Source organism: Platalea leucorodia (genome assembly GCF_965183815.1).
Source record: "Platalea leucorodia genome assembly, chromosome: Z".
In the NCBI taxonomy this organism is placed as follows: Eukaryota; Metazoa; Chordata; class Aves; order Pelecaniformes; family Threskiornithidae; genus Platalea; species Platalea leucorodia.
In genome coordinates, this window is record NC_138858.1 from 22,292,328 (window position 1) to 22,313,762 (window position 21,435).

Sequence of the window (21,435 nt, forward strand, 5' to 3'; positions counted from 1 at the left end):
TATGTGGTGCTCAGTTGCCGGCTGGGGTTAAACTGCAACACGAGACCACTTGCAAATGATTTTTTTAAAACACTATTAGACGCATTGCAAGAAAAAAATGGAAATGCTATATCTGCAGTTTGTATTATTCCACATTGTTAAACTAAGCTTCAGCTGGTTCATGATGCACAGCTAGTTCTACATTTGGTGAAAAAATGAAAATGTTTGCACATATCTGCAGGTTCTTCTTCCATATCAGATAAATTATGTTCCATGTCATCTGAAACCACTGAACCAACACTTTGATTGCCATGCTTCCTAGAAACACAAAAACGGCTTTGAAAGCTATGTGACAACATCCCATGAAATAAAAATAAAAGCTATATTCCATTTTTCTTTTTAAGATTATTCAGTTCATTGATGATATTTTACTTATTCATTAGGTGGTCTTTTGATGAAATTGCTGGTCTGGCAGACCATGGATAACTTTGACAATGCAAATTCAAATTGACAGACCTGTAGTAAGATGGAACATTTGATGTCACCGTCATGTGATCTGAAATCTTTGGCTGTACTCAAAAAGTGTAATGAGAAGCTTTTCCGAAGTCACTTTTGTTCAAATAGTGCCACTATCCCCCTACAAGCAGTAGTCGAGGAATTATTTAAACAGCATGCTACCACATGGATAAAATGATTTCTTAGGGATTACATATTTTACAATTTGAAAACAACAAACAAACAGTAGGTAATATTTTATATGCCCAGTTTAAAGAAAAATAGTTGCAGGTGGTTATAATTAAGTTCACACAGCAAGATGTGCTAGGATTTAACACTAAAAATAATGAAGTTTATTTTGTAGGTTAAAAAATTCTCTTTCAGGGCCTGAAATGTTCAATATGTTTATTGAACTTTTAGAACTTAATTTCACAAAATATATACTAGGATGTTTGTACAGAAATATGAAGATCTTTGAATTAATAAAGATTAATTTATTTGATAAAAATTCATTCCATTAACTTAAACTGAAACAATGCTGGTCTTTCCTCCAAATTTGACGAAATCTCATTAGATCAGCTAACATTAAAATTCTATGCTTTGCAGTCTTTTAAAAATTTTATGGACAGCTTCACGTAATTCCTCAACATGTCAGACAATAGCAACAGTGAAGCATTATTAAGCACTCTGAACACCTGTCTTCAGTTTATTGAGACATATCAGGCTGATTATTTGATCCACATATCAAACCATGGCACCATGATGAATTTAGCATACTTCTGTCACTTTCCCCCTATGGGTGTACATACATATGCTGATAGCGTGTACAGTATAATTACAGGAAAGAAAAAAAAAATCTCTCATAGAGTTGTTGTTTTTTTTTTTTTAAAGGAATTCTTAAGAATAAGCCAAAAAGAGCACCTGCTTCCAATAGCCAGGAGCTCAAGCAGATACAGCCTGCCAGATTCAGAAAGCTCCAACCAGGCCTGGTCAGAGATGTCTGCACTGCCTTCCCACAGCTAAGAGAACAGAAAGGAGCTTGAGCAATTCTGGATAAAGTCAACTAAGCTCATCCTCTTGCTCCAACAACCAATCCCACTCAATTAGGAAACTGAGGCAGCAAAGGGGAGAAGGGAGCAGACATACCAAGGCATTAGTGGCGACAAAGCAGGGACAACAGTCACAATGTCATTACAGGGCACGGTGGAAGATAACATGGGAAAACAAAAAATCTGGATCCAGAGTGGTTTGGAATATTTCTCAAGTGAACTCTGTTTACATGCAAGCTGGGAGCCCCTTAGGAAACAAGGAAATATAACTGTATCCTCTGTCCTTGTGGATGCAGTGTTCTTGCAGATGCACACTAGAACTTTTCTTTTCTATTGTCACTTACCAATGCACTTAAATAAAGTGTCCTTGTCTATTAGGAGAAGGGGCATATTCAACAGCTTAAACATAGCAGTGGCATATTAGAAAGGAACATTCAGTTCTTGTCTGTGCCTGTAAGGCAGAGTCATTGGTATATAATACCATACATTAATGTTGTTCCATGAGCATCTGGAAGACAGAAAAGGCTACAGCAACATCCAGACCTCTCTATTTCATTAGTACTCTTGGGTACTGGGAGACATAAATACATAGGACAAAAAAACCACCATAAGGACCAGAACACAAACAAAATTAAACCTCATCCGAATCTATGTACATATTATTAGCATACTGTCTCATTGGTCTCCTGGAACATGACACAGTCAACATTTCAGCAATGCATTTTCAAATCAAGTGCAGTCCCTGATACCAACATCAGTGCAGGGGCATACATTTATGACTGAGTACATTGTAGATAATATGTAAGCTTACATTTCAATGAATGCTCAAGAAAAAACTAATTTTAATAAGCAAGGAAAAGAAAACCTTCTACTCACACTTTTGCTCCTCCCATGTACAGTATAGGTATTCTTGTTCATGGTGACTGTACGTCAGTGTTCTGCAAGTTTCAAAGGAGAGGTTTTATCCCTTGACCATCCAAATACCAGCTGTTATACTGAAAGGAAATTAATTTTCTCATTAGCATCAAGGTCTTTGTAAGTTGTACAACATCCAGGCATAAGCCACTGCTTCAGTGTATAAATGTTGCAAACATTCTAAGATCCAGTCGAGCAGATGTTTCATGTATCAATAAATCATACAACACATACAGTTGTGCTGAACCACACAAGCATATCTATGAACAGTGCATGCTTTCCAGTCAATCAAAAATGCACGCCAACCCAAGCAATTACAGAAGGTTGCAGACTTCTGAGGCAGCGCTTTTTGCCACAGTTATTTAACCAGATATCAGCAGTATTGCTTGTAATAATGAAATAAGCCTTATTGGGTATTTTTAGCCAGTTTCTCAATCTAAGGGGATCTGTTAACTTATATACTATTCAGACCAGCAGACATATGCTAAATTTAGGGGAAGCAGGTCAGCTGGAGTAATTTTCAAATCCAGGTGCCTAAGGATGCTTAAACCAGCAGTTGAGTACATTCATATAGTTGTCAGAGTTGGACAAATTGGTCTTTGTATTATAATAATAACTAAGCAAAAGCGCTAGCAACTGATGATGTCATGGCATGGCATGGCATGGCATGACATGGCAGCTTTGAAACACAGCATTCATCAGCCTCTGGGTAATGGCATAGCAGTAATAATGGAAGAGTTAAAGGGAAATTCATATCCTCCAGGATCAGGCAGTTGAAAGATTTATATTCTCATTTTGGCCAGGTACATCTCTGCACACATATTTTTCCTTAGCTCTGTCAGCCAAAGATGAGGTAAAGTGCAATTTCTGACAACAAAGCTGTTCTAGTAAAATCTCCTAATAGAGTCAATCATACCAGCAAAATTACATGTATGTCTTATTTCCCTTATGGGCAGGCACATCATTGATGCAACTTGTATGGGTACAAGAAAATTTTTCCTAGGTTAGGCATCATCCACACTAGCATAGTTTTGCTAGCGTAATGTATTGTTTTAAAATGACTAAGTTTTCCAGAATCTCCAAAGCCCACCTCTGCCAAAACAGAAAATCAGCTCTTAAATGTCAGCATGATACTAAGAGCCAAATATATTTACACAGTTATACACACATACAGGGTAGTTTCCTGCCCCCACAGGAGAACATCATGACCTGTGAGAGATCTAAAATTCTAGTTTTCCTTCCTAAGAAACCCACTCATCTCAATGCACGAACAAGTCTCCAGCACACTACTTGATCTTTTGATTTGTTTTCTAAAACTCTGCCACTTTCTTCAGATAAATAATAAATATGTGTTGATTATTTATGTATTTAATTATTTATTGGCAGCATCCAGTAACAGAGAAACAAAGCCAACTGTTGAGGAAACAGCTCATTTTTTTCATATTTAGATATCATATATACAAATATTGTTGTTGGCAGTTTTACAATAACGAAATAGAGGATCTAATTTGCAATCAGAACTGCAGAGTCTACACCTCCTCATGGTCCTGCTGGACGCCCTTCAGGGTAACCAAGTTAGCCTCTGCCCCAGTGTGATGGAGTTCTAGTTGCTTCCTCCCTATCAATTGGCTTCACCAACCACTCGATAGTTATTTACAAAGGTGAAACAAATTCTGGCATTGATTTTGTATCATTGCCCAGAGCCTGTGCCCACAGGTACATAGTTGGGCCTAGCCTGGCAGTTCTTTAGGGTAGTGCCGTCTGGCTTATTTATATCCTTACATTGTAATTGACAATATGGGTCAGACATTGAGGATACACCACGTATCAGTGGCCACACAAACAAGTCCATTGGACTTGCGAGACAAAGTGGTCGTCAGAAACATCAGAGATCGTGAGAGACTGGTGGAAGAGGAAATTTATTTGAGTGGACTGGAGTTTATTAACTCAGAGATTGATGGTTTGGAATGGTGACATTCTTCCACCCAGAATGACAGTCTGGCCAGGCTGCCAGAGGTGTACGAAGTGCCTATCTCTCCAAGTCTCAGGGGCATTACCATCAGCCCATGCTCAATGGAGGCAGAGAGTGAGGAGGAGGAGAAATCCTCGCCCCCAGGAGCCATGGCTCAATTTTCTCCGTTGCCATCAACACCTATCCTGGCTACCAGTGGAGATTTGCCAGCCAAGGCTACACCAGTTGTGAAAGTCCTGGACAGAAATCCATCATGTCCACGCCGTGGGAACCTGATAGGAAAAATGTTGGGACTGTCTGAACACCTAAACAGAGCACATGGGAAGAGAAAGATCTTATTCCAGCATTCTCTGGAGTCCACTGAAAGAAGCTAAAGCAATACATGTATTGTTTCTGCACACAAGTGATAGAGTCTTTATGTGAGAAACTTAAGAATCACATCAGTAGATTTGGGAGCACATAGGAGGTGAGTAGTGGAGACTGCATTGATAAAAATCCACAAGATCTTAATTAATTTGTGAGGTATTGTTATAGGCTTTCCTTAAGCTAATTGGCATCCTAGAACACTATCTTATTATAAATTATTCATATACTACTCATATACTATATCTAACATATATGTTAGATATATACCTATGAATATATAGGTATACATAAAAGGCGTATCTACCTAAGTTTTGTGGAAAGAAAAAAGAATTTTCAGTGACAAGTCTTTTACTTGTCATCTCTACATAGAAATCAGTATCCACAAAAGAGTATCTTCACATTACTTTTTCTATTTAAAGTAGCTACAGGATGAAATGGACACAAAAGTAAATAAATCATTGCTTAAACCATTCCAGCAATGCTCAAAATACACACAAGAGAAAAATATACTTAGCTAATTAAACTCGTTAATGCATTTAAACAAAATTAACAGTAGTCACATAAAATATCTGGGACTACATATGAAACCAAGGTACAAGTTTATGGCTTTAACTTAGGAAAGCAGTAGTAGCACATTAAATGATGGTCAATTATTTGTTTCACATATTGACTTTCTGTCTTGAACACTTTCCGTCATGTTTATACGAACATTCGTAATGCACAAATCCATACCACAGCCAGAAAGCACGATAGTGGAGCTCTTCTAGAATACAAGTGAGAAAACAAAGGCTATTCATTGCTAGGATGAAGTTTGAAGAGATTACTTCTTTCCCAATGTACATTTGATCAAAGAGACTGAAGAACATTCCCTGATCACTATTTTTCTGTGGATGTAATACCTAGAATTGGCACACAACATCACAAGAAGAGACCTCATTGAACTAGCCCAGAGGTGCTTCCAGCAGCCAGACTGGTGCAGTTTGTTTATAACAGGGACATGAGTCATACAGACAGATGCCCTACTTTCAGACCTTTAAATCTTCCCAAGTTTTCATTCAAAGCACTATGAACCTTATTCCTGTTGAACATGACAGATATGACCAAAATATTAGCCAAAGAAATAGTGCAAACAGAAGGTATTCATAGTGGACTTCAAGCAGAACCATATATATACACTTTTATTTCATCACCTTTGTCATTAAGCCTTAATAATTACTATTCATGTAGAAACTGTCAAACACAACCGAGACAGACAAAAAAGCTAGTAACTTCAAACTGAAGATTTTTCCGATATTGCTTATCTTATAAACAATAAAGGACAATTAAAATGCAAATGCTTCTACTGAGTTGGTAGATCAATTACAAAACACTTTTATTTTTCTGAACAGGAGATTAAGAGATGACAAAATAAATACAAGCAACTTCCTATTTGTGTTCTGTTTCGAGGTGTATGTTTTCGTTACTCTTTCAAGATATTTGCATGGAGTGGAGGTCCATTGAGTAAAACAGCATATTCACACAAAGCAAAACACTATCATTCACTTCAGGAAATTCTAAGATGTTTAGAAAAAAAAGTGCCAGAGAAATATTTGAAAGAGGAGAAATGAAAAACAACAAAAAATTTGGCCAGACTGCTTGAGCAGATTCCAGGGTGAATCAGAAGATACTAAAAGTAAGTAAGAGACATTCTTGGAATATCTAGGATATTACTGTTGTTTGGGTTTTTGTTTGTTTGTATGTATGTCTGCCTCTTCACAAAAGCATATTTTATTTAAAAAGAGCTATAGAACACTGTGAAGTAATCCTTGCTGCACAATTTGATGGGCTTGCATTCTTTCTGCTTGCCAGATAGCTTTACATTTAATTTTATTTATTTTTCAAAAATATTCACTAAAATTTGCACAGGTATACATTGAACTAGCCAGGAAGCTCTTACATTATTTTAATATTTATGATTTGACCATAAGCAACCTGGAGTGTTTAATGCTTGTGTACAACAGCTGCCCATCCACCCTCTATGAGGCATTTAACAAACAGAAAGGTGAAGACATTGTCTTCCCTGAGGAGTTAACACTCTGCATGCCTATGTATTGTGCTTTCTCACTCTTACATAGGTAGTTTAAGTTTGTTTACCTTAGGTACTTATCTAAAACCTGAGCAACGGGATTTCAATATATGAATTGAGAACAAAGTGATTTTGGGGAGCAGACTGCTGGCAGCTAGCAAGATTCTGGTACTATTCATTATCTTACTAGAACTGACTCTAAAGGCACCTCTGTCTGCATCAGAGCTGTGTTTAATACAATACAGCTCTAGGCTTAAGTTTTTTTCTCCTTTCTGATTGACAACAATACAAATGTTACATTTTATCATTTGGAAACATTCATGATCTAGAAAGATTTTTAACACTGATTTAGGTTGCCAGTCACTGCCTAAAATCTTTCCATAAAAAGTGTAACAAGGGCTTAAGATATGACTTACTCCCTGTTGCCACCCAACATCCATATGCAGGAGTGAGATGAACTCACACAGTTTATCTGTGACACATCTCTATTTCTGAGCGGTTCTGGGCTGATAAGGTAGCCAAAATTCTTTTAATTAAAAAGATAGGAAAAAAAGCACATCATCATAGAGGATTAGAGATCTCTTGAATGATCTGCCTGTCTCTCTGATCTGCTGTAAGGGACCTGGCACTGGTCTGAAAAAGTATGTTATTTACAGATTCTAATCTCAGAGACAAACAAAGCAGAGTCCCTTTACAACAACTGAGGATAAAAATCCAAAAGGCCTGAGCTTCTCTCTGCAGTGTATGACTCATGCAGTGGCCAAGACTGATTCTGGAACACTTTAATGTTCGCTTGTTTAATTTCACTTGGAGTTGCTGTTTAGGGACATTATTCTTCCCCAGCACAAGAGCATACAAAAGCAAAAAGCTGAAACAAAGGAGCAAAGACACTCCAGTGAATGTGTTAAGCCACATGGACGAAATTTTCAAAGCAACAGGCTGTGAAAGACCTAAACAACTGGAACAGATGTGAAAAGAAGGCAAAAGCATGAGGAGGAAAGAGGTCCCAAAATAAGAATTCATTTAGATCTATCTTCTTCCAGACTATATGCTCAATTTTTATTCATCCCTCCTATGCTAAGCAAGACACTGTATTTCTCTAGTTATTATTATTGAGTAAACTCTTGTCACACGTGCAGAAAACTGTATTTTTAGCCAATTTTTTTTTATTTTTTTCAAAAGGAAATAGTATTTACCATTATTCACTTTAACAATAATGCCTCTGCAAGTATTAATCATAAATCCAGCAATCAGCTAACAAATATTTTTACTGTCAACCCTCAATTGTTAAGTACTGTATTCTTTTTTTTTTTTTTTTTTTTGGAGACTCAAATTCCCAAGATGCCATTAAATAAGATTAAGCAATACTGGAGAATTACTTTCCTATATACTTTCTTCAACAATTGAAATGCAGGTTATGAGAACAACTTTTCAGGAAATTTTTGCAGTCCGTGAAAGAAGGAGAAGCCTTCTATTTTCAGAAGTTCTTTGAGAAGGCATATTACTGTATTGATACAATGCAAGCACTGATGTCAGAGAGTTCTGAGGACTTGCTTCTGGAAATGTCATTAGTCACAGCCATGTGTTGGATAATGAAGATTAGCCAGCAGGATGCTGGGCTTTTAAACAAAAAAAATTGAGTAAAATTACTGTAGCAGGTTATAAAGCATAAAGGAATGCAAAGATGCTCCTATTGCTAGATTATCTATTTGTTTCTTTGGATAAAGTTATAAAGCTTGGTTTTGTGGAGACAGGGAATGTGATTTTAGCAGAATACAGCACGACCTCTAGGGGGATACTAAAGTCCACTTAGTGCCTTTTTCTTTTTTTTTTTTTTTTTAAATAACTTCCATCTATCCAGAAGTAAGTGCCTAGCACTTACCCCAGAAAAATGCTTTAGAAGAGAAAGACAGAGACATGGAAGCTGGGGAACTCAGTCAGGCATTGAGGCTGGGAAGGGGCCATGAAGAAGCAATTTTGGGTAAGAATATTTCCACTAAATATATTTTCCTTTTGACTGTGTATTTGATAACTGCATTTATAAACTTACAGACCAATTGCTAGTATTTCATTCATGAGTTTTATGTGTCAGCACTGAGGACTCACAGCCAGGGACTTGGGCTTACTCAGTCCTAGGGACTGTATCTAGACTGAACAAAACAAGAAAGGCCGCCTACAAAGTATATGCAGCCCTATTACGTGTACAAGGCTAACTATGAAGTGTGACCACAAAAGAAGTGTGTGCTTGCCTTTAACACACTGAGGAAAATCTCATCTTACAATCAAGTAATATCTTTCTTTTTTTTTTTTTTAAACAGTAAAAACATTCTTCTTTTTCTCATGCGAAAAACAGATCAAAGGAAGATAGAAAATATTGGAGACAGTAAATCACAAAGTATTTGTTCCCTGGTCCTCTGCCTCTTCTGGCAGAGAGGAAATAAGAGTAACATTAGATATCAACACTTCTGGTAATGTAATGATAACTTCTACTTAAATAGAGTTTTAACTAAAAGAACATCATCTTTCATTGTCAGGGAAGTCCTTTTCATACTGAAGTGAAATAACATATTTGATACTGGGCTGCATCAGTCTATGTCTGGCCTGACAAATTAGACATACCTTGGGAGCATTGTCTGGCACCAAGGCCTGCCAGCCTGCATCCGAAACATTAAATTTAGCCTCAAAACCAGTATGGCAGCACATGTACTGTGTATGGGGGGGAGAACAGCCTGTCTGCCCTGGGTCCCAAACTACCACAGCTGCCTGGGAGCACACCAGCAGGCCGGAGCCAAACCAGGGTGGGAACTACCCTGTGAACAGAACAGCAGAGGCCATTGTAGCTCCCCGTCCCCGTCCCCCTCCCCATCACCACTCACCTACCTTTTTTTATGTAGGCTATTGGGTGTAAACGGCAGGGTTTAAGGAGCCGGAGCAGCAGCAGTGCCTTGTGTGGAAGGCAGCCATACACTGCCCTGAGGCATTTGGAGCCAGCTCTGACTGGTTCGTAAGTGCCGCCAGCAGCCCTGCAGGCCCCAGGGCTCAGCTGGTCAGAGGCGGCCATGGCCGGGGGCGGCTGGAGGTGCTGCGGGAGATGTGGCTGGAGAAAGGAGGCACTTCGCCCCAAAGGGTGCCCCTCTGAGGGGACTGCGGCCCACGGGCAACCTGCACCGGGGCAGGGACACCTTCCTTAGGGGACTGCACCCACGACATACTGGGAACACCCCTCGGGGACAGCCATCATTCTCCCTCAGACATCTCTTTCATAGCCTAAACTGCCCTGGTCAGTCTAACGATTTCTCATCCTGAATCATCCCTGTCCCTCTTCTGAATGTGTTCCGTCTCACTGTACCTGGAGAGGCTTCCTTCTTTCACAAACTTTTGGAATATCACATGTGCAAGAGAATACTGTGCGTGTCCTGTAGGCACCTGGGGCACCAGTCAGGCACTGCTAGCCCCAGGTTTCTGCCTGTTGGATAATGACTGTTCTAAGGATGCTTTCTTTTCAATGGAGGAACTGACTTAAAATAGCTGTGATACACTGCAAGTTCTCAAACACGTGCATATCCTCCCAGCACTGAATGGATACTGCATTTATTTAACAAAAATGGGTACACTTCAAGATGTCTGACCAGAACCTTCCACAGTGCTCAACATGCAGGTGGTCCTGGCATGTACACACCAGCATAATGACAGTCTCTCCTTCATTTTCTATAGTTTTCCACACATTTCCTAACATTTCAGCTTCCTCCTTGACCTCTGAGCATTCATACAGCTGTTTACTTTTGCCTGAAGACCTCATTTCTACACAGCAATATTCAGTCAGAGCCCATCATGCAAGTTTAAGCTTGCCCCCCTCCTACCATGTGCATCACTTTGCATTTCATTTTAGATTTCATCTGCTATTTTATCACATTCTGCAGTTTTGCAATTTTACATAGTTGTCTTCAATGCTGCGAATAGCTTAGTATCACCAAACTTGTTTTTTTTTTCAAATCATTTTTAGTATATAGAACAGCACAAAGCTCTGCTTCCTGGCAAGCTGACATTTCAGACTTAGCAATTCATCTATTTAATTCCTGGGCTCCTTTAGAACTGTTCTGTTGATTGTCCTTGTCCACTTTACCTGTTTATTTAACAAGCTCTTCTACTGTTACCTAAATCTGGGGCAGATCATTTGATGTCTCTTACAAGAAAAAAACCTGTCATAAGAGGCTTCTCAAGATTTCCTGTACTAAGCCTTTGCCAAATGTTCCTTTAATCCTAGTTATGTGCCTCCAGTCTCTCTAGCTGACTTCATGATCTGGAAGAGGTTTCTTAGCAGATTTTTGTGTCTTCCTACCTTTGTTTCTACCGCCCTTTTTTGGTCTTCCTCATTGCATTTTTATATGTAACTTCTCAGATTTTATAATGCTTTCTATTTTCCTCATTTGGGCAAAACTTCAACTTTTTGAAGGATGTCTTTTCTTTTCAGGGACTGTCTTTATCCTGCTGTTTCACTGTGTCAGCTTTCTTTCACTTTCTAAAAAACTGCAAACTATATATTCATATTCTCCCAATTGTTTTCCTTGGGCTTCTAGTAGTTGTACAAAAAAAAAATTATTTTTATAGAAGCATGTCCTTTTTCTTCTTTACTGTGTCTGATAATAATAGCATTGTTTGTTCTGTCCTTTCAAGTTTCCTATTATTTGATAAAAATTTTCTAACTCTACTTTTCTTCAGAGATATAAAAATTACCTAGGGGAATGCATCATTTTGAAAGGTGCTTTTTCAGAACTATCTGTGTTCCCTGACTCTTGAATTTAAAACCTCAGCCTCAAAGGGTTTAAAACCTTACTACAATGTCTTGATTTGATACATATTACCTGCTTCCTTTGAGGTTCAAATAAAGTCTATCCCTCTAAAAAGAATTCTTCTGTTCTAGAAGCATAGATCCCTCACATTCTTGTATATTTTCTCATCCATATGATGAAACTTTGGCCCTCTGCTTCGAGTTCTGCATGCAATACAGGAAGCACTTGAGAGAATACCACAGCAGAGATGGAGTATTACTTATACAACTTTTGAAATCTTTTTCTGGAAGTGTTCACGCTTTCCCCATCTCATCATACACTCATTTGAATAAAAGATAGCAATAACACCATTTCAGAATAACACAGCCACCTTTTCTTTTCTTTCTATTATAACTACATCTGTTAGAATTTACTGATACGGTTCTAGCACACAAAATTCATATTTGATACCTTAATTTAAAAATAACATATTCTCTGTATAAAAGTCAGCATAGGCTGTCCCCTTTAAAAATGTTTTACTATAAGAAATTAGTAATTGTTTGCTTTCCGTCTTTCACCCATGCCATGTATTCACATAATGACTTTTTCCTACCTGTTTATATCTAGCTGGACAGCAGCTTTCACAGATACAGCTAGCACGGGCTTCATGATATCTTAACTTTTGTCATCTCCAGTGCTGCAGATAAGATTTATCTTAACTCGAGACAAACTCCAGGACAAGCATTTGATTTTGGATACAGAAAAGATACATCTAAAGCTTTATCTCTGCAGTCCCAGGAAAGGCTGAAACACCTTTTATTTGATTGGATTTTTCTCCCTCTTCTTTTCTGGCAGAAGAAAGAGAGCAATTGAGAAACATACAGAGGACTCAGTTGTGCTCTGTTTCTTAGTTAAATATCCTGACTGCCTCTTCTGGAGTTTTGATTTTGGCAAGAAAGTGAAAATGATTCCATGTATGGGGTATACCAAAACAATCACAGAAGCTATGAGAAATCAAAGCCATCACAGAAATTAAAGGAAAAAGAGGCCCACAAGTTGCCTACTTGTTATCAAAGAAGAAAGGAATATCAAGAAAATGCATGCTGTGTTAATTTGAAAGAGGACTTCAAGGTCCTTAATTTCAGAGTTAATTTGAAAGACAATGCATCTCCCAGCCAGAAAAAACTTTCCTGAACTTCAGATTAACGTGGAGGATGATACTTCCTCTCCAATGGAAGCCCCTGTAGTCTTTTCTAATTATCTTCCTTATTTAAAAAATCTAAGTGCTCCCAAAGCTCTGGGAGATGCTCTGGGCTGAGCTTCACCCCCTGCGCACTTTGGAAGAGAGCCTTGAATATGAATCTTGCAGTTCACAAGGAAGTGCTCTGTGTAACATGTGATGCATGTTTTGTTGATTCTGAGGTGGCTCTCTCTTCTGGAGCTGCACAGATTACTATAATCAAGTGTCTAAAGGAGAAGAAAATTTGTTCTCTGTCCTTAAAGTCCCCCCTTACTTCCTGCTTATGTTTTAGATCAGACCAAATTCAGTAACAGTATCAAAAGGGGACATCAAAGAATAGCAGTTAGTTAAGCTAATATTTCACATAGCAGGATATTATGTATTCAAGATAAATTCTGTGTCTGGAGTAACTTAGCCTTATCCTGTTGAACCTTCAATGAGAAAAAGGAATTCCCTTAATTCTTCTGCAAGGTAAGAATATGCATTGTAATCTGTAGAAAGAAACTGACATTCAGCATAAGTACACACACTGGTTTACTGCACAAGAACTTGTTCAGCAGCTCATAATCATAGAATGTTTATTAGATTAATCACCACAGGCAAGATACCAGAGAAACACTCCACCTGAAAATCTAGACATGCAGAGCATTAACTGCCAAACTCTTCAGTGGTGCCTGTTTATGGTACAATGGACCAGTAGCAGTTTTACAGACAGTGACACTTGTGAAATTTAGCTACCAGCAGGGAACAGATTTGAGGATCTGCATTTTAGGTCTAGGCATTTATATACAGACCCTGTTTCAAGAGTAGTGAGACCTGGCATTTACATATTGAGGGCTTAAACTTCTTCCCCAGATGTGACAGTAGAGATACTGCTAAATTGTTTCTGTGCAAATTTCAAAAAATTGTTAGGAAAAGTGAAACAAGGCAGGGAAACATGAGATAAATGCCAATAGCAGAATGCAGTCACAACAAACTTAGTACAATTACTATTAAGTGTATTATATATATATATATACACTTGTGCTGATATTTCTATGAGTTTCTACTTTTGAACTGATTATGATCCCATCTGAGCTGTGGCTACAGCAATAACCAGGATGAGCACACACAGACTGCATGGCCTGGCCCACTGAGCCAGGACTTTACCAGCTGGTTAAACCGGCTCCACTGTGTGACTGGCAAACAAAGAACTTGATATTCAGTGTGTCCTTGACATTTCAGAAGTGTGCGTTTTTTTCCAGCTGAGCGAAATGGCATGAGTTTAACTTAGTAGGTTCTTTAGTATTATGCTGAATCTGAAATACCACAAAACTGTACATAAGAAATGTGAGCATATTTGTGGCTAAAGTTTTCAAACTATGTCATTTGATGTCTGGATAATGAAATAATAGGAAACTATGACAGCAAATCTACATCAGGCACAGACCCACATTTATTTCTTAGTTCTAGTAACCTAAGTACATACAGTGCCAATAAGTGGATCTTTAGAAAGTAAACAAGCTTAATTGCACATCTTTAACATTATTCATTAGATATCTGTTGCTCAGTACTGGTTGAAATCATCCTGATACAATTACAAAACTGACTTTAAATCCGTAAGTCTAGATTTTCATATTAGTTTCTAGATTACTCTTTTATATTCAAGGAATAATCTTTTTTGGTTTGGTTCTTCCACCATTCACAATAATAAGATTTTTTCTTTCTTTAAATTTCTCCTTAAACAGCAAGCTCTGTCTCAAAGACTGTGTTATAAACCATTGTTACAGTAATCATTACACGAGCAGTGCACTGAAAATTCTGCTTTTCTGAACAGTCCTCATGTCAGGCAATGAAACATCATCATCTGACAAAACCAATTCTGCCTGCCTATTTTTTCCACTATCTAGCATTAATTTGTTAGCCCAGGCAGTGTAACAAAGATCTACATGTTTGGGTTTTTGTTTGTTTGTCTTTTTTTTTTTTTTAATTGGATTGCCCAGTTAACCACTAGAATCTGCAGTTTTCACCAAAAACTAGTTTTGAATCCTATTGCTTTCTTCTTTGAGAGCTCAGCCTGGAAACAGATGTGTGAGGCATGTCATATTTTTACATGTTTTCATATACAGACATACACACATACATTTGCCTGTGCAAAAATACACACATTTTGCTATATTTATGATGAGTGGGAGACAGAATTCTGAAATGCAAACACAGATCTCATACTATTTAATTAGAATGTGACTAAGATAATTTGTGTGACTATGACTTCATGAAGCACTTAAAAAGAGGCCATAAAAATCAGCATTACTTATATCCAGAAGGGATTTAATTCACAGCTCAAGCAAAACACATGAAGGTGAGAAAGCATCTGATACCATATAATCCAGAACAAAATCTTTTCCCAACTGAGTAGGAGAATCTGCATTGATCAGAACTTCTGAATGAATAATTATATATATTTAGATTTAAAAGCTGGGGAACGAAGGACTGCCTAAAATCCTTCCACTATGCTACTTCTGTCACAAAACACACAGTTTATGTGGCATATTCACATTAATAATCTAGACAAAAATATTCATAATATGTCTATTTCTACCTAGGCCATTGTATTGGGTCTGGCTGGGGTGGAGTTAATTTTCCCCACAGCAGCCCTAGCAGTGCTGTGCTTTGTATTGGTAGCTGGAAGGGTGTTGGTAACACACCAGTGTTTTGGTTACTGCTGAGCAGTGCTCCCACAGCATCAAGGCTGTCTCTCCAACATTCCCCCCCCGCCATCGGGCTGGGGGAGGGGGTGCAGCCAGGACAGCTGACCCAAACTGGCCAAAGGGATATTCCATACCATATGATGTCTGCTCAGCAGTAAAAGCTAAGAGGAAGGAAGAGGAAAGGGGGGCATTCATTATTACAACATTTGTCTTCTGGAGCAACCACTATGCGTACTGCACCCCTACTTCCCGGAAGTGGCTGGTCATCACCTGCTGATGGGAAGTAGTGAATAAATCTTTTGTTTTCCTTTGCTTTCATGTACAGCCTTTGCTTTTGCTTTATTAAACTGCCTTTATCTTGACCCATGAGTGTTTTTTCCATCTTATTTTCTCCCTGCCCTGTCCAGCTGAGGTGGGGAGTGATAGAGCAGCTTGGTGGGCACCTGGCATCCAGCCAAGGTCAACCCACCACATCCATGAAGTCACCATGTTAATAAGTTAAAAGCAAAAGGAATAAAAATTATCAAAATGACACTTCTGCAGCATAAGAAATGCTACGCATCAACTCCTACAAACCGGCTAGGAAAAGGTTTTTCTTTGTTTCTTTCTCTCTTTCTCCTTAAAACATACATACCCATGCTCCAACCAGATATTATACACAAGTTATATGTTATAGTATAGGAAGATATTATTGGAAACCAGAAATCTAATACTGTCTTGACAACTTAAAATAAAGTTAGAAATCTGGGGCTTTTTTGTCCAATTTCTTCACAAGTCCTCATCATGTCAAGAAATTACTTAAGTGGTAAACTTTAATTCAAGACTATTATGTAAAATAAAAGAAAAAAAATCAAAGGTATACAAATGAGAGATTATAACCAAAAGGAAACATTGTTCTCTAACTGCTGTAATTTACAGACATATTTCAAATTACATGCATACTTCAATCCAAGAAAAGCATTCCTTAAAACATTATAAATATTTCTGACCTTTAAATTTAAGGTATATGAATATGCATTTCTTGGTACAGAAACAACCAAATTACATAGAAAAGCTCACAGTAAAGTGGCTTCAACATTGTCAAATACATTTAAAGCACAAAGGATAATTTTTCCCAAATGCAAATACCATGTGTCCATCCCTACCTAATGCTCTGCCTTCCTTTCCTGTGCAACATCAGGTTACACTGCAACATCCCTATGTGACGTTTGACATTTTGGGGACAACATAAATAGCTTCATTTATTTTCATGTTGCCATTCACTAAACCTACCATTAGCTTGTGTCATTGCTGCTGTTCCCATTTGTTTGTTAAACTACAATAGCTTAATTTTTCCTAAACTTTCCTTTCAAGAAATTTAATCTACCCACTTGTTCACTGCAATGAAGTGAACTGGCTTCTTGAAGTTCATTGATTTGGTTTTGTTGTTCTCTAACTTTCCCTTCTTTTCATCAGTTTCAGGAAGTTGCCCTCCATTTTCACATATTCAAAGAAATCCCACTACTTAGCCAATATCCATCTGAGCTGTATTTTAGCTTTCTGTACCAAGAAGCTGTAACAAAGTCATCAGAAATCTGATAGACAGGTAATATCTTGTTGTATTCCTTCCCCAAAAGATGTCCAGGAAATCCTTCCTACTGCAGTATCCAATGGTTTGATTTAGTCTGTAGTTGCTCACAGAAAGCATTGTCTACCTGTCCTTCCAAGTTTGGTGGCATGCCGTGCAGCATCAACACAATAGTGTCTCTGATTTTTTCTCCTCTAAATATGGTCTATGGATTTTCAGCAGATCCCATTCCTTCTGCATTCTGAATTCCAGACCAAGCATACACGTCTTTGATTTATAGAGCAACATACATCTTCCCTCTTATCTGTCCCTCCTTTTATAGTAATATTCTACTCAGACAAGTTATTCCACAAGTCTCTGTTACGTCAATTAGGTTGTAAGGTCAATTGTGCATTAAGACTTTCGGCTCCTCTTGCTTGTTTCTCATTCTTCCTGTATTAACATCCAGGCTGACTAAAAGGAAAAAAGTAACAGGCAAAGACAGACATATAACAAAGAATATAACAAGCAGACAATGGCCTTAATGATAAGGATTTCACAAATTTTCCTTTAAGCACTGAAGATTTCTTTAAGCAGATTCCAAAAATTATTTTTATCCTCCAACTTATTCAGTTTCCCTTTGCTCCATAGTAAACTTCTGTCTGGGACCTATCAAAGCATTCTTTCCACATCTGGCTTACAGCTGTGTAACAGGATAAGCTCCTAGAACTGCTAAATTTTAATGACAGCTAGTAGCTGTCATTCAAGATGAAGTTTCTTCAAAGGGGCTGTTCTTGTGTCTGCACAGTTGAATGACACTAGAAACAGCTATCCTTGCATCTATGTTCAACCTGTGCTATGAAGAACAGTATAGATGAATTAATGATTTTTGAGAAATTAGAAGCAAATAGAGAAAAGTTCTTTGCACTTTCTCTTGGATCCACAGGTTGGAATCAGTTAACCACGTCAATCCTCTGCTGAGATTAAACAAGCCAAAAGTATAGGAGCAAGTCAAAGACATAGCTCCACTATGTACAGTGCATGATTAACAAAGCAAACAAAACAAAAACATTTTTATTTCTTTGCTAATGTCCTCTCGTAGTGGATCTTCAGGGATTCTGTAGCGTAGGAGTTAGAAATATGATCAGATACAAAGTACAGCAAGTGCTACTGCAGGTAGAACACAAGGTGGCTGAAAAATTAGAAAAATAGCTTATGATTTAACACATGAGGGGAAAGTGGAAAAAATTGCTTTCCTCCTTCTCTTACAAAAACTATTAACACTTCTTGAATACATACTGAAATACTTATCTAAAATGCCACTTCTCAGAAATGGTAAGTGTTAATAAGTGCTTTGATGACACATTTAATGACAAAAATGTTGAAAACCATTTTACAAATATGCAGTTTTCTATTTGCAAACTAAGATCACTGCATTTGCACAGAGGAGGTAGCCAAAAACTCACAGACTGTATCATTGAAGAAAAAGAAAACCTTTATAATAGCATAAGTTTTTTTTTCCTCTGATGCAGTCCCAACTATTCTTGAGTGAGGGAGAGGTGAGAGATCCCCTTCTTTTAGCTCATCAGAAATAAAGTAAAACTCAGTACCTTTCCTTAGAGATCTAACTCCCCAGTATAAAAAGGGCCTGGAAACTTTTTTCCTACCCTTATTTAGCACTCTGTGCTTACTCCAGGACCACATTACAAGTGTTACTTTGGTATGTTCATATCTCTTTCTAGCCCTGTGCTCAGCTGTTTTCTCCTGCCTTTCCTCAAAAGCACAGGCCCCTTTACTACTTTGACAGTCAAAGTAATTTCTCAGCTTCCTCAACCCATCTTTTACTTAGTCCATTCTGCAGGCAGATCTGTAAGGCAGTGGCCTCCACTGAGTAAGCACCGGTAGGACAAAGAGGTGGTTCTCTGTCCCCTCACTGAGTGCAAAGGTAGCTGCTATACCCAGGACACTAACCAGTTACTGCTCAGGACAGAAATCCTGCTGGAGATGACTAAGACCCATTCATTCCCCTTGTGTTTTCAGGCATCTTTAAAAAGATTTTTTTCATGCTTTTGTTTCTCCCCTCCCACAGAATGTGCTCAGATGAGCTTCCCCGCCCAAGATAGGCATGTTATAGATGAGGATATATTTCCTTTTTTCAAGTCCCTGTCCTAAACTTTACAGATCTGAGCATGATAGCACATCTGAAAAGATTAAAAAGATACATTAACTTACATAATTTGGGAGTAAAAGTAAACCCACTCCAGATTTACAAGTCTGAAAATCCCTAAAAAAAATAAAAATAAAATAAAATAAAATTAAAAAAAAATCACGACCCAAAACAAACCAAGACAACCCATCCCACAGCCTGTAAATGCTCTTTTAAAAGTAAAATACAATTCAAATCCAATTCTATTTAGACTTCCTGCATGACTCCACCTTTTTTTCAGCCCCTCTGTTATGCTTCTTTTGCTTTACATCACAAAAGATACTTGAGTTTGAAATCAAGATCTTTGTCACCATACAGTTTGTCTACCCAGGCCAGCTTCCCCACTGCATACCAAAAACTTCTTTTGGGCATCACTAACTGGTCTGGAAACAGTAACAGCATCATAGTCAGAGGATTATGGCCAGAGTTCAAGCAAGGAGCAAGACCAGAAATTATTCACAGATGGGTGCTTACAAAGGCAAATCTCATTCAAAAAAAAAAAACCCAAACCATGAAAATGCAGATGTGTATCTTCCTAGAGTACTTTATAGCTCATTTTATAGCACAGCCTGACCATTACTATTGTGTCTTTATCCTAATTGAGAGAAACGTGTGTTGTGTCCAATCCACAGCCAGCTTTGGTCCTCACATTGACTGTTTGAAGAAGTTTTAAGTAGTTAATTTAAATAAGTGTATTTTAATTCAGGTAATTTGTCTATTTTCACATGATTAATAATAACTAGTAGTTTAAATGGAGATTTACTAAGGTCAGCTAGAAATGGAGTTTAGCTAAGCTAAGGAATCAAGAGCATCTATACAGAAGTTGCTCAAATTGTCTGACCTGCTTTAATTAAATTAATTCACCTCCATCTGTGCACAAGGCCTTTCTCTAGCAATGTTATCTATCACCAGCCAAAGGAAATGCCAGCCAAAATTACTTTCTCAGGGACACACGCAGACACAGGTTATATTGATTGTTACCATCACGAAGCTGGACAGCCAGCCATTCCACTGTGCATGTGAGATGGTGTTAAACAGTCTGACAATGAGAAGAGAAAGCCAAGCTACTGGGAAGGGTGTTTATGGCAGAGATAGACACATACTCACGGAGGGAATGGAAAATGTTTTGCAGCCTAGAGCTCATAATTGCAGCAGATGGGTGGAATTCACAAAACCCTAAAACAGGTAAGTAGTGGCCATCTACACTTTCCTAATCTGGGGCAAAGTAAAACAAATGGCCATGAATCAGCAGTGAAAGCTATGCCGGTTGTTTTACTTTGCCCTGAAAGGAGTAGGAGCTGTTACTGTGTTACTACTTACCCCAGCTAGTGGTGTAGCAACCCTAAGAAAGGGTTACTTTTTATATAACATCTTATGCTACCTCACTAAAATCCAGTCTGACATTTAAATGTACCCTGCATCTTAGGGTACTGCATAGAAGAGATGATGAATGCCCATTATAAATAGGGTTAGCATGAAAACTTTTGTATCAGGTTATTTATCCACTTTTTTTTTTTTTTGGGGGGGGGGGTGTTTGTTTTTGGTTTTTGTTTTTTGTGGGTTTTTTTTGGTGAAATATGCTTATTACTAAACAAACTGATATTGTGGTCAAAATTTAAAAGTACAAGGATCATGACATCATCAGATTAGAAGTCCATGTAACCCAATCTTTTTGTTTTTCACAGTGGCAAACACCAGATGCCCATGGGAGAGCAGAACACAGCAAGAGTATAGATAATGTTTTATTTGCATAATCTCCCAGAGTCCAGCAACTTGCAGTTCAGGGACACCATGAGCCAAAGTAATGTCCTTGTATTCAATAGCCTTTGACACATTTGTTTTTTTATGACATAAGTCACCGGACACCTGTATAAACTGCATGAGCTAGAAAACTACTTTCAGATATACTCATGCTTTTCACATAAATACATTTTAACTTCAAAGAAACAATAAGCACAGGTACTAGAATAGGTCCCTTTTTACATTCCAAGTTATGTGTTTATTTTGCTACAATGTATATCACTTTACAGTGCACAGATGAATAAAACATAAATGTCATCCATTTCAATTTATAGATTATAAAAATAACTGCTAATTTTCAATTGCAAAGACTTTGCTTCTGCTGAAGAAAGAAAACAAAATT

General features: G+C 37.9%; 1 protein-coding gene across 1 annotated transcript in view; it reads right to left on the reverse strand.

Annotated features, from left to right (window-relative positions):
- LOC309602828 (3',5'-cyclic-AMP phosphodiesterase 4D) overlaps positions 1–2,478 on the reverse strand; it is a gene marked incomplete at its 5' end in the record, with an annotated part of 548,873 nt that extends 546,395 nt beyond the window's left edge. Inside the window, one exon of the mRNA XM_082336816.1 lies at positions 2,400–2,478. Coding sequence (XP_082192942.1) covers positions 2,400–2,441 — 42 coding nt within the window. The remainder of the gene's footprint in view (positions 1–2,399) is intronic.
- Positions 2,479–21,435: the final 18,957 nt, after the last annotated feature.